This window comes from Paramormyrops kingsleyae, chromosome 9, assembly GCF_048594095.1.
Source record: "Paramormyrops kingsleyae isolate MSU_618 chromosome 9, PKINGS_0.4, whole genome shotgun sequence".
Classification (NCBI taxonomy): domain Eukaryota; kingdom Metazoa; phylum Chordata; class Actinopteri; order Osteoglossiformes; family Mormyridae; genus Paramormyrops; species Paramormyrops kingsleyae.
In genome coordinates this window covers 3,108,301-3,122,404 of record NC_132805.1, presented here as the reverse complement: position 1 = coordinate 3,122,404, position 14,104 = coordinate 3,108,301, and the positions used below count along the sequence as shown (strand labels likewise).

The 14,104-nt window shown below is 41.0% G+C and overlaps 2 protein-coding genes across 7 annotated transcripts; both read right to left on the bottom strand.

Moving 5' to 3' along the window:
- Positions 1-557: 557 nt before the first annotated feature.
- On the bottom strand, positions 558-3,346 carry arl4aa (ADP-ribosylation factor-like 4aa). Of its 6 annotated transcripts, none has more exons than XM_023802492.2 (3): positions 3,238-3,346; positions 2,509-2,965; positions 558-2,071 (listed from the first exon to the last, which is right to left on the bottom strand). In XM_023802492.2, the coding sequence occupies exon 3, from the start codon at positions 1,968-1,970 to the stop codon at positions 1,377-1,379; it is 594 nt and encodes a 197-aa protein (XP_023658260.1). In that variant the 5' UTR covers positions 1,971-2,071; positions 2,509-2,965; positions 3,238-3,346; the 3' UTR covers positions 558-1,376. The 6 variants fall into 6 exon arrangements, with proteins under 6 accessions (XP_023658260.1, XP_023658258.1, XP_023658261.1 ...); XM_023802490.2 differs by having other exon boundaries at positions 2,614-2,965; XM_023802493.2 differs by having other exon boundaries at positions 2,659-2,965.
- Positions 3,347-5,831: 2,485 nt separating this feature from the next.
- On the bottom strand, positions 5,832-12,560 carry c9h7orf78 (chromosome 9 C7orf78 homolog). The gene is made up of 7 exons (XM_072715884.1): positions 12,334-12,560; positions 11,969-12,022; positions 8,099-8,111; positions 7,249-7,554; positions 7,035-7,119; positions 6,523-6,707; positions 5,832-5,964 (listed from the first exon to the last, which is right to left on the bottom strand). Exons 1-7 carry the CDS (start codon positions 12,558-12,560, stop codon positions 5,881-5,883), a joined length of 954 nt encoding a protein of 317 aa, XP_072571985.1. The 3' UTR covers positions 5,832-5,880.
- Between the last annotated feature and the right edge of the window lie 1,544 nt (positions 12,561-14,104).

The window sequence follows — 14,104 nt, the reverse complement described above, 5'->3', positions numbered from 1 at the left end:
AATCTGATGATATCTTGCTAACCCAAAAATCCAGCTTTGTGATCCTGCCCACCTGCATATTTTAAGTCAGCCAAAATGCTGTCTCCTAGCCTGAGACTTCTTATGTTGAAGTTTAATGAAAAGTTTCAGAACACAGCAGAAAGTTTTACTTCAACAATTCCACCTTTTGACCTCTAGCTAAATCCAATACAAACTAATGCATAAAGTTATCCAATGTAGTAATTTTTGGCTTATATGAATATTACAGTAGGATATACAGCATAGACACAACTAAATATATTCAAGCATCCATTTCTACCAAACATTGCCTTAAATAAACTGGCATTTGACATAGACATTTCAAGGCATGTAAGCAGGTGACAGAACTACACATCAGCTTGCAAGTCTAGTCAATGAAAGGCAGAATAATATAAACCACATAGCTTTCAGAAATATATGGATACATTTAGGTGTAAAGTTCTTTTTATTAATTAAATTTCAGAGCTAAATAGTAAACATTTTTCTTCCGATGATCAGATGGCCACAGTGCAAATGACTGCAATGTAAAAGAGAGCGAGTTTCATTCGAAGCAGCTACACGCTGATTCTTTATTTACAAGAAAATGACAGAATACAGCAAAACATGACAGCTGCAAGAAGACAACACCATGGTGTGACTCCACAATTAAACTGAAGAACAAGGACGTCTCTCCTTACACGCTGTGTAAGTAACCGATAGTATGAAGATTGCCGGTTGCAATCTACTGACCACCACGTGTCAATTTATTTTCATTCCAGAAAAGAAACAAGTCGTAGAATGAAACTATGTTGTGTAATACTTCAGCCTGTCCCAAAGTTCTGCTTGTGACCCAAAATGAGAAGAGCATCACATTTACAGAAGTAATGGCGCCTCGTGCCCCATTGTACAAAAGAAAAAGAAAACATAAAAGCACAAAACCTGGAAATGTAACATTTCTTTCACAGGATACCCAGGACGCCACCTACTTATAGATTGAAAGGATGTCAACTAACACTAATCATGCCACTGTCAGTTTTATATAAAACCTAAGTTCTTCTTCAGGAGAAAGTGGTTGCATTGTGACATTTCTTTCAAATTAATTCACATTCATGTTTCTTTTATTTTAAAAGAAACACCCCCTGACTCATGAGAAACTGACCATTCTTGCCCCTCCTCTCGAGCTTCTGCCATAACAGACTTAATGTCAGTCCAAATGGACCTAAAAAGATTCCACTCAGGACAAGAGCCTAAGTTCAGGTGACATTCAGCGTTCTCTGGTCAAGCCGAGCTGACCGCACAGTAACTCCCGGACCGCCCAGCAGGGGGCAGGCCGCGTGTTGCGAGTGAGGAGCTCTGCTCGTTGTCGCCCGACTGCAGGATCACCTCTTCCTTGTCTGTTGCCGAAGCGACTTCCGCCGCTTGAGGATCATTTCGTACAAGCGGTCCAAGCCCTCTTTCAGGCCCTCGCCAATGATGGCACACGTGGGCTGCAGGCACCAGGGGGTAGCCCCCAGCTCACCCAGAGCCAGCATCTTCTCGATCTCTGACAGTGCAAGCGAGTTCCTCAGATCCTGCTTGTTGGCCACCACCAGCACTGGTATACCCTGGTTCTCTGAAAGGCGGGTGATCTTGTGCAGCTCCGTCCTGGCCTCCTCCATGCGCTCTGCGTCCACCGAGTCCACCACAAAGACGATGCCATCTGTGCCCCGCGTGTACGACTTCCACAAGGGACGGAGCTTCTCCTGCCCACCTACGTCCCAGAAGTGGAATGTCACCGATCTGGACCTTCCCAGTGTCACTTTCACCTTTTCCGCGTTAAATCCCTTTGTGGGCACAGTGTTCAAAAATTCGTTGAACTGCAGCCTGTACAACACTGTGGTTTTCCCAGCACAGTCGAGCCCCAGAATGGCGATGTGAAGAGAATGAAACTGAAGATTCGAAAAAATGCTGTGTTCTGAAAGCCCATTGCCCATGGTTCCGGGAAAAGCGTCAGGGACTCAATGCAGAAAGCAAACTTACTGAAGCTCCAGTCCTTCAGATAAATTTAACAATTCCCATGCCTTGAAACATTTACCTAATGGAAAGAAAAAAAAAAAAGAGATGGAGATAACTTTTTTATTGCTTTATACGAGTATTCTTATATGCTTGTATTTCTGTAAAGCACATTGAATGACCTCTGTGTATAATTACGCGCTATATAAATAAACTTGTCGTGCCTAAACAATTGTGCCAAGAGTTGAAAAATCCAGTTAGAAAAAAAAACATTTTAAGTTAAATACGTCTACGTCGGGCCAACAGCCAATGAATGACTACTAAAATTCCTTGAAGCTCTTTCTATTCAAAAACCCTGTCATTTGCCTCGCAAACACAAACTTTCTTTTCTGACGCATGTTACCTGTCCTTCGCTGCCATTTTACCGCGGCCATGGTAATGACACAGTGAGGAGCCCAATTAAAGCTTAACACCGAACTAGTAAACTTACTGTCCACATCGAACTGTCAGTAAACTTACACGGATTATAAAACAAACCAGCTCCAAACGTGTCGGCAGCGATCTATTCCATTTTATCAAACATGATAGTAAGGTAGTTATCATTATATTAAATGACGAACTTACACGTCAGATAGGTGCGATCTCTACACGGGATCCGGACGCGCTCACCGAACGCGCGTGAATGTCACGCGACAGGCAGCGCGCACACATGGGCGCAAAGCGCGAGCTGCTGCGGCGCCCCGACGCTGATCTGTCCAGGCCGCTTCACACGCTCCCCGATCGCAGCGAGAACGGCGTCGCGGATCCGAGTCCGACCAAGCGGCGACAACTTGGCTCCTGCTTTGTACTGGAAGGTGCTGTAGGCCGGTGGGGTGCGGTCCCAGAAGAGCCACCGTCAGCCTGTCCGCCCCCTTCGGCTGACAAGGGGACGGTCCTCCGTGCAACGACACACCCACAACCTGTTGCTGAAATGCAGCTACAACCGCAAAACTTTACGGAATCAAATGATGTCAAATTATACACACTATACTAAACTGTGCAAATACCGCATACAATTCTTCTTCTTGTAGGAGTTATTGGCGGTACCGTACAGTATTGTTTTCGGTGAACATTTCACTATACAAAGATCAAATACCACCAGATCTATGGCTAGATCGGCAGCATTGAATGAGAGGTTTAAATGTTGCGGTACTTACTAGCCCAGCCCCCAATCAGAAGTACGAATTCGTAGTGAAATATATAACTTACCAATGTAACTTACTGACATAAATGAATCAAATTTATGGCTGAAAGAAGCAAAGATGACAGACGGCATTGAGCAGCGCCCCCATAAGGGTAGACCATTTATTGCAACCTTGACGTGCTCTGTTTACTTTCAAATTAATTGGTCTGGTAAAGAAAGCTCATAACGTCTGTCTTCGTCCTCTTGATTGTGGGATATTATTTAGAAATTATATATTATATTCAGTTTCAGTATAGTATAATGTAATGTATGACTAGATATATTACACTTCATTTCAGGTTTATTTAACACTGAAACACGGGGCTGCCAACTTTAGTCAGCTGGCTGGCATGAGATTTTCAATTCGAGACAAGTATGTAAGAGTTTAACCCTGTTAGCAGGAAACTGGCAAAATAATTGGTTAAGTAATTAAACCATAAAAAGTCTATTATAACTATTGAAATACAATATTTACCGGGTTAGTAAATACAACTGAGCGAAAAGAAATTGATTATAGGAGTCCACAAATTAAATGTTGAACTAAAATGTAAAAATAGTTTCAATATTTTTTTAATAAGTAATAAGAAACGGAACATTTTTCTCATTTATATACAGTATGATTTGGAAGAAGTTTTGTTTATTCTCAAGAACGTAACTTTGCCTTTTCTAATCCTGCCACCTCGTGGTAAACAACGTGTATAGCAAGACCTTGAAGAAATCTAGTATAAAAAAAGTCGCACAGCACTGTGTAACACAAAAACAGCAAAACAAAAACAACAAAATGAAAACAAAATCATGTAGTATGGGAACCAAAAACACAACAATGCCATATCACTGCACTTTATGGAATATATTGTTAAATTGTTTTGAAAGCTTGGTTAACTGTTTTGCATCTGGTGGCTAACATGATGATCACATACATAGTTTGGGGTCTAAAATTATTGCTGTGGGAAACTACATAATCTTTTTTGACCAACAAAACTAAAGTAACTGAAAACTGTGCCAAATTATGAGAAATGTAGAAAACTATTTGCATATACATACTAAAGTATTTGGAAATTTGTGTGAAGCAATGAGACATTCTGTCATGGGGATTATACTCATTGTCATGCAAATGTTAATTGTCATTTGAGAAATGCTGCAGAGCAATTGAGAAAAACTATAATATGTAACACTTTATATATTGCATATCAGGCAGCAGTGGGTAACACTGCTTGTGTCCCATCTCCACTCTGTGTGTGGAAATTGTTTCCTCTTGCAATCTAACGACAAGCAGTTATTTTGTCAGACTTTAGTCCCTAAATTGCATGTTGTATATGTATGTGCATGGATGTGCGCTGTAATGTACTGTCATATTGTCCAGAGTGTATCCCGCCCTGTGCTGCGTGGGATAGATTCCAGGTCCCTCCATGACCTGTCAAGATTAAATGGATGGTAAATATATCTTTGTCATCTTCAGCTGTGTGATCTATATATAAATATATATATATATACATACACACACACATACATACATACAGTCATGTGAAAAAAAACTTAGCAGAAATGAACTATTATGCCAGTTTCCACTTAGGAAAAAGGTAGGACTCCCTCACATCCATTACTATTTAAAATTCCTAAAATTAGATTCTGTTGTACCACATCAGGTGAAAATGATTAGAACATCGTTACAGAGCTTTTTGGTGGAGTCTGTCTTACTTTAACCACAGACATTTAGTTTGGTTTGCTCTTGATCATTGAAATGAGTGGGATCACCATGGTGAGACCCAAAGAGCTCTCTGAGGCCTTCAGAAAGAAGCTTGTAGATGCATATGAGTCTGGGAAGGATGTAAAAAGATCCCAAGAGAGTTTGGAATCAGCCATTCCACTGTCTGGAAAATAATTTACAAGTGGAGAACATTTAAAACAATTGCCAACATGGCCTGGTCAGGCCGTCCTAGCAAGTTCAGCCCAAGAGCAGAACGCAAGATGCTGAAAGAAGTCTCCAAAAATCTTAAAGTATCATCATGAGTCAAAAAATCTCAGTAACAATGTTCTAATCATTTTCACCTGATCTGCTGCACCTGAATCTAATTCTAGGAATTTTTACTTTTTCCTCAGTGGAAATTAGCATCTTGGTTAATTTCATTTCGAAAATAAGTGAATACACACGTAAATCACACTCCTGGGAGAGTTGCTCACAAAAGTAATCCATCACAGGTCCAGTCCAGTTCAGGTCCAGAAAATACAAATCCAGACCAAGATTCACAGTCACAGAGTGCTCAACTGGTTGGTTGAAACAAAACCTTGGTCTGGATTTGTACTTTCTGGACTTGAACTGTCTGTAATGGATTACTTTTGTGAGTACCTATCTCAACACACGCACACACACACACACACACATATATATATATATATAGTTCAGTATTCAAGCCTTGTATTTTGCAGAAATGTAATAGATTTTTTGTGCCTGACATATAACTATATGAAATGATATTCACTTCCTAGGATTGGATGATTTTGGCACACTAAACCAGAATGGTCACCCTGAATAACAAGCCCGCTATCTACCAACCTACTATCCTGAGAGAAAGAAAGAAAATGTACATTGCATCTTAACATTTTCTATCTGGAATGTCACCTGATGTATGTTCATAAATTGCTTTGCAAATTAATGAATTAACATGGCGTCAGCAATTTTTCCACAAAATGGGGAGCTTCTCCTCCACCCTGTCCATGAAAGCACTGTACAGTCCTCTTCTTCTCCTGTGTCGCTGCAAATAAAGCGCAAGAGATGTCAATACAGCAAAGTGAAGAAGCATTCCTACCTGAGCGACCCATAACTACCACAGTAACTGATGGCATTTATAGTGGGGGGGAAATAATACTAATGCAGGAATCAGCTGCTACCAGATTGTTTAAACTATACTCTCAGATAAAAGGGTAAATATAAATACTTGCATCCATCCCTGCTTATGGTGTTTTATCCATGACATTTTTGCATGTCAGATACTGGAACCACCACATCTAGCATCAACAGGCTTAACACGTTCAAAACCACTTATACTGTATCACCCTTATTGCCCATTCTAAATTTTTTTCAAACAGTAACTGAACACCTTGCGGTCTCTGTGCTTTATTTGTATTTGAATTGCAGGCAGATGATCCTGTCTGTAGGTATAGGATGTTGGTGCAAACAAGCAGGTGTACCTAATAAAGTGGCCATTGAGTGTACAACTAGAAATTGTAGGTAGAAGTGCTCGTGAAACAGAACAGTACATTTACTATGGTTTCAAAGTGAGCAGCCAGAGATCACTGGTAAGTGTGCTCACCGTGTATGAGGCTGATTTATTTGGCCAGGGATTCTTCGGCAGGATCAGCTCGGCATCCCATTTGGGTTCTGCTGTCAAAAAGGTGTCAAATCTCTGCAGCCTTTCATGCTGGTGAGTATCTTCTAAAGATCTAGTCTGTCCAACTGAAGTGAAATGTGCTATTTTCAAAGCACTCTGAAGTCTCCCTGTAGAAGCAAATGAGACTTTGTATCACTGTCCTCCCCATAAAGGTGACATATGATTATCTGAACAAATGCTGGAATGATACTGGGTTTTACTAAGTAAATCATTTAAAGCAGCTGCTTGACACAGGAAATGTATAGATCATTGTTTCCCAACCTGGTCCTCGAGGACCACAGGGAGCAAAAATATGGGCAGTCTGGCGGGGACGGGAGGGAGCAAAAATATGGGAGGGAGCCTAAATGTGTGCTGTCTGGGGGGCGCCAAGGAAGATGAACAATTTCCAAAAAATTATTTTATGATGGCAAAGAAATTTAGTTTATTTTACTTACTAGTGCTCAAGTGTTGTGATTTAAAGTTCAGATTATTGGGGTCCTTCTCAGTTGTGGTCACTATGTCTGGCATGTCATCAGAATACTAAAAATAGTGAAGACAGCGTAAATATCATGACATAATAACATAATATGACATAATATTACTACAATAAATTCACACAGTGATAGAAATTCATTAAAATCACATGATTATTGCATTTCCACAACTTACTTGTCTGAAATCATGGGGTCTGGGGTCCCTGTAGGGAAGATCTGGATATTTGCCAAACTTGACAAACATGAGTTTGGATTCCAGTGAGTCGGGGGGGTGGTACCGCAACACAAAAGGCTCAGGCACCTTCTTTGCACGAGTGTCATGTAAAATTGATGAGGTCATCTTTGTGATATTCTTAAAGGTATGACTAGATGACATGATTAAAGGTGGGCGCCTTTTTTCCTGATTTTTCTGTGGCAAACCCAGAGATTTATACAACTTTGGAGAGAAATCGGGAGGGTTTAGGTTCCACAGACTGACATTCTTTACAGTTCGGGGAAGAACAGCAAACTCCTTACTCTGTCTCAGGGCCAAGTCATGACTGGCATAAAAAACTACTTTTTCATTAAAGGAAATTTCTTTTAAGGGGTCTAGGTTTTGATGATCGTTCATGCTGAGCTCCAGTACCCGGTTTTACGTCACAGCGTACCTGTTTTTAAGCAAAGAGTCCCATATGAGATTAATCAAAAACACTTAACAAAATGACTGCAACCTAAAGTAATTGTTCACAATTTGATTGATTCTAATTTAAATAATAATCATAATCATTAAATTCATACATTGAAATATATAAATACTATCAAATTGACTTGGTAGTCTTAACATTAAGTGAGTATGTTCCACAAAGTTATTATGCAAATATAGTAGGAAGATAAGTACTTTAAACTCACCTTTAGATAACCACTGGTCAGCTAGTTTGCCATTGAAATGTACAGTATGTGGAGTTCAGAGAGAAATGCAGGCTCTCATCAGGAAACACAGTGCAATAAACAGAGGTTACCTAGTGACCACACTCTAAAGAACTTACATCGAAAACTGATCTGGAGAGAAGAGCACAACAGAGAGAAACTGGAAACCTGGCGACTGAGGAACAATGAATCTGAAAAACGGCTGGCTGATTAGAATCAGAATTCTATTAGCTGCAAACTGATAGAGCACTGAGACAACATTGGTGAATCTATTGAACAGAAGCTACTGGCATAGATTAAATTTCAAATCTAAACTGATAGCCTACGGCGATTCTTACCATAACCATTTATTTATTTAACAGACACTTTTATCCAGTGCAACTTACAATTGAAAAAGCAGGTCGACCAGCCCCTGGAGCAGGGATGTCGGAGGGTCATGGATACTCTGGCAGACACAGGACACTTTATATGGGGCCCTAAATATGCAAAATTTCTAATTATACACTCAGGGAAAGTTATTCTACTGTGGGACCCCACAAAACAACGGTGGTGCCCTCTGTTTATGTGGGGGACCTAAGTAAAGTTGATATTTTGTCAGGGGGCCTAGAATTTCTAGCTACCCTGGAGTAATTCAGGTCTAGGGCATTGCTCAAGGGCCCAATAATGACATCACTTTGCTGATCAAGTGATTTGGACCAACATCTTTCCATTCATGGGTACAGAAGCCTAAACCACTGAACCACACACCACCGCTTCTACATAGAGTAACGGGGCTCTCAAGGCATTGACCGTGAGACTCACGCATTTCAAGCCGTTCACCTTGTGTTTCTCACGCTGAGGAGGGATAGCGCCCTCAAGGTGTCCCGTTATATTAGGGTGACCAGATAATCCATGTCATCCCGGACACTTTGAGCTAGGACAGGATTTCTAACCTACCATTTCAATTAAAAGGACCTGGATTTCACTTAAGTACCGAGTTCTTGCTGTGTGCTGATTGGTCAGTCTCCTATAATCATGCACGTGTCACTAATGTTAATGTGAAACAGCTGGATGAGTCTTTCAGTCAAAGAAACAAACCTGTCAAAGCACAAGAAGAACTGAGCTATTTAACCAAGCACAGGAGCCTTTCGGTTTTAGGGTAGTTACCTGAAGTAGCTCAAGGTGTCCGGGATGACATGGATTATCTGGTCACCCTATCATAAAAGTCTTTTTAAATCATTGTTTTAAACATGGGCGGTGTTCTGTCGAAAAATACTACCTATCGAGACGTGCTATCGAGCCTTTTTGCTCATGTGCAGTTCCACCGTTTTGGGATTAGGGTTAGGTTTTAGGGGTTAGGGTTAAGGTAAGGGTTTTAGGGGTTTTGGGGTTAGGCTTAGGGTTAGGCTTAGGGTTAGGGTTATCGACAGAACACCCATCTCATGTATTTGCGTAGGCCAATTTTTTTATAAAATGGTTGATTACCTTTAATTGCAGACTTTGGGTTGCTTTTAGTTAGTTTTAGTTATTTCTTACTTTTTATATAGATTTTGTATTTCGTCCACTCAAATCCATGGGCTGACATCGATCCTGTAGTGTACCAATTCCCCAGTCCGGCCCGTATTCCGCCATCAGGCAGCAGAACGCCGTGGCTTTTGCAAAGGGCTTGGTTAAATACCATAAGTAAACTATATATTTAAAAAAAATTCAGGGTACCTCCCATTTCCGCATCATGTTTGCGCTCCATTTCAGGTATCCGAGTGTCCAGGTAAAACAATTAAGCGACATCCTGCATTTGTACTTTATTGATTTTATGTGTTTTTCATTTATTATTATTATTATTATTATTTATTTATTTTAAATCCTTTTCTATTTGTATGGCGTAATCTATGTTAGTGCAAAAGCGAGCGGTTTATAGTGGAGAGTTACATTGGAGTAACAGGATATAGGTGTATATCGTTCTGTTTCTTTGTACGATACTACACGTATTATATTTTTTATCTTGATGACGTTCAGGGGTATTTTTTTTTAGCGAAGGGAGTTGGGTTATTATGTTTCATAATGACTTCCTGCGTGCATTTTTCTTTCTTTATCCCATTGAATAAATGCTTCGGGAAATTGATCTCCCTTGCGAGAGAAAGGTGGCGCTATTGTGCCAGTGTTTCAGTTGTATTATTGGTCAGCTCAGATTCCAAAACTTTGGCTTTTCTGGTTTACATGCTAAAGCGATGTCTTAATCACTCCTATGGTCCAGTTCCAGTGTTCCCTCTTTGAAGATTTCCCAGATTTCCCATGCAGCCTTTAAACTTCCACTTGAAAAGTCGATCCATGACCATCATAACACAACTGAGGGTTCCTGGCACATTTATATTAGTCACCTCCACAGAACTATATTTAAGATCTTTAAAGTGCTTATTGTTTCTCTTTGTAACGATACAAAAACGTCAATTATTTATATTTTACTCACTATGCCTTGTGACACATCAGTTTTGAGTATTATGTACTGTGCGCCTGAAAAATTTCAAACAAACGCTAAGAAAAACAATACTGATCCACAGCACTTCAGACCCCTAAAAAGAGACTGAATTGGCACTTAAACGGTACTGAGTGCACTCTTCCTGAATCCTACCCCCACACTGAGCTCAGCCAAGCCGCTTTGCCATTGACTGTTTCTCTTGACACCTACTTTGAGTCATGCAAGTCACTCTAGAGGTCCTTCCTCTCTGTTCATATTGTTTTACTGCATTATTTGTTAATATGCTTTTATAAAAACTTTCATAAATTATTAACATGATATCAACATTAATTGCATTGTAGAAGATGAAGATGTAAATCTAGCTTTGGCGGCTGTGCTCACTGTATGGACCCGTCTTGCAATGTCTTTTTAAGAGGCACCTATAATTCCCACGCATTTGTCAATAAAGTATTACCAGAAATAGCAAGCCCAGTACTTCATCTTCCGTCCTTGTTTTGGTTATGGTCTTTGGTATCCTGTGAAAAAGAAATCTGAGTGAGTTTAATGGTGACAGCTGGGACTGATAATGGACAGTCCTTATACAAACACTCATCTCCATGTGAAATGGTTCATTCATGCTTTTGTCAGGGTCCATCGAACATACTGTGACCGCCAAGCAATACAGAGTCAGCTTGTTGGATGAGCTTCCTCCTTTGCGAGTATCTTGTGTTAAGTACCCGTGATAAAAGTCGTAATAAATCTGAGACAAACGCGGAGCCCAAATGCTTTTCATGCCTCTGTGTGAACAACAGAAATGGTTTGTCCAGGTGTCATTTACAGACTCACTTACAAAGTGTTAGATGGTACCAGTTGATAACGCACGTAAGAAATGTATACGATGTTTAGTGCGTACACCCAGCCAGGGACATGGATAGAAATTCTATTACCTTGGTCCCCCTGGGTGGGTTGGTGATTCAATCTGAAGAAACCAGGGTCACATGTGTCAAAGATTTTGCCAGGCTGGGTGCCGTCGGTATATTTTGGGCCGCTATACAGTGATAGTCTTGCCGAATCAGCCGGGCTATCCATGCCCCTCCCACTGCCCTATACCCAGCTAGCTATACCTAACGGCTTTCATACTCTCCTTATACCTTGTACTTCCTGGCACAGGCTCTAGGAAACATGGTGACCCTGTACTAGATTAGCAGTTTTGTAAGATCAACTGTCCAGTGGTCTGCTGTTGGAATCAACAACCTTTGGGACAGTAATTCCTCCGTATCAAATTCCTTCCTCGCTTGACTGCATTTCCGTCTTACTAAACCATTGTTTGAGCTTTTCCATGCCTCTTGTAAAGTTCCCTTGCACATACTATCTAGCATTCAGGCTTGTGTATATATGTGCTTTGCTTGACCATAGGAGAAGCACACTGTCTTATGAGATCTATGGGCAGCACATAGGTCCTGATTGCTACATAAGGTGACAAATGTATATAATGTCTGAACAAACACCAGGGATAATGACATAGGAAGCATAAATCCATCCCAAGGTTCCAAACCCATTCAGCTTCCCCTTTTGAGGGCAGCCGGGGGCCCAGAGCCGTTCATGGAGGCTGTGGGCACAAAGCAGGGAACAACCCAGAATGGGCCACCAACCCCTCACAGGGCACAGGGCACACTCACACACCAGTCACTCACACACCAGTCACTCACACATGCATACCTATGGGCAATTTGGTAACTCCTATTCACCTTAGCGTGTTTTTGGAGTGTGTCTGTGTGTGGGGTGGTGGGGGGGGGAGGGGAGTACCCAAAGGAAATCCCGCAACAATATGGGGGGAACGTGCATGGAGTCATGGTGGAGAATCGAAGGCTGGTCCTAGAGGTGTGAGATGACAGTGATGTCACTATGCCACCCCCTGACCACTGCTCCACCGTGCCACCCCCTGACCACTGCTCCACCGTGCCACCCCCTGACCACTGCTCCATTATGCCACCCCCTGACCACTGCTCCACCGTGCCACCCCCTGACCACTGCTCCACCGTGCCACCCCCTGACCACTGCTCCACCGTGCCACCCCCTGACCACTGCTCCACTGTGCCGCCCCCTGACCACTGCTCCACTATGCCATCCCCTGACCACTGCTCCATTATGCCACCTCAAGGTTCTAAACGCTTTTTAAAAACAAAATTTGTCTGCAAATGCTTGTTCTAAGCAATTATTCATGTGATGGTGATGTTAATAAAAGACATATTTAAGGAGGAATTCTCTTTAACATTCATTTCAGTTAACAATTTCATTTTCTTGTGACATATAATTCTGTTATTAGAAATTACTGTTCTTGTTATCTGGGTCATTATGTATCCGAAATATACTATTTGTATCTGGTATTAGCCTCCAAAGATTGTGTTTTTTCCTGTTGACTGACTAAAATGATTTTTTTTGATTTTCATAAATGGTCTTATACAGATTATCAAATGGTCCTGCCGAATGGTTTTGCACTCTAAGGAGTCTTCAACGTAAGGCAGGCTGGAACAGGTGGGACCACGCCTGAACCTTTACGTGCCTTTGGCTTTTGCAAGAATTTTCAGCTGAATTTGCCGGAACATGCCAAAGGTCAGCTATTTAATGCCTGTCTGTGGCTCCTTCTCAGGTCTCCCAATATCTGTTTCTTAGTCCCTCAGATCATGTACATACAAGTATAATCACATATTATTTCATTGTGCGTATTGTGTAAACGTAAAGTCTCATGTTCTATGCATGTGACTCTCTTTCCTTGGTCATGCTAAGTCATATTCTGAGCTTTTATCAAACACTTGTTTACAATGGTAGCAAACAAAATCACTGCATATGAAAGCAGGACGGCTCTCGGGATTTTATGAAAATTTAATTTGTACCTGTTTTTGCTACTTAGTCATAATCCTTCTTCAATGGACTTTTAAAATCACTGCCTTATAAAGTTGCTTGCAGGTTATTTCTTACTGAAAAAATCTATTAGTCTTCCATAATAAGCGAGCTGAACCTATTGCACTAGAATGACTGAACATTGCCTGTAGTGAGTGAACTTTGTGTTACTGTGTGTGTGTGTGTGTGTGTGTGTGTGTGTGTGGAGGGGGGTCATGTACATACAGTATTACATTGTGGGAACCCCACAATGTGACCTGTCATTTTGACCTTGTGGGGGCCATTTTCTTGGTCCCGAGATGGATAATCTCATTATTAGATGGATGGGTAGATGGATGGGCTAATACTGCAATGATACTGTACTTTCCCCTCTGTTTTACACCAAGGAATTTAAAGAGTGTTTTTTAGTCACTTTATTCTCAGAATAACAAATCTTTAGTATCAGGAGAAACTGATTGTGCCCAGATGGCGATAAGTGTGGTTTGTGTCTTTGTATTTTCACATTTTTGGGCATTGCACAATTTTCCTGAGATTTAGCCAGATTTTTGTTCGGGAGTCTCAGAAAAAATAACTCGAATTTTGGAACTAAATTCCATCTATCTATAGCATCATACAAACACTTAACCTAGACAGGGCCAGACCATTTTTAAATAATTATTTGTGAATACAGTTTTTTTTTTGACGCATGTCAGATGCATGGATATTATTTGATTCGTAAATTTAATGGAAGTCCTCTCGGTGTATGGATAAACTGAACGCCGTGACAGATGTGAGAGTGAGCTCGACACCG

Bases quoted from the DNA above. Each gene is read 5' to 3' on its own strand.
- c9h7orf78 (XM_072715884.1), bottom strand. From the start codon at position 12,560: ATGGAGCAGTGGTCAGGGGATGGCATAGTGGAGCAGTGGTCAGGGGGC. The intron at 7,120-7,248 runs GTAAGTTGTGGA...CACTATTTTTAG, and splicing joins GACCCCATGATTTCAGACAA to TATTCTGATGACATGCCAGA. The intron at 5,965-6,522 runs GTGAGCACACTT...CTTTATTTGCAG, and splicing joins ATAAATCAGCCTCATACACG to CGACACAGGAGAAGAAGAGG.
- arl4aa (XM_023802492.2), bottom strand. From the start codon at position 1,970: ATGGGCAATGGGCTTTCAGAACACAGCATTTTTTCGAATCTTCAGTTT.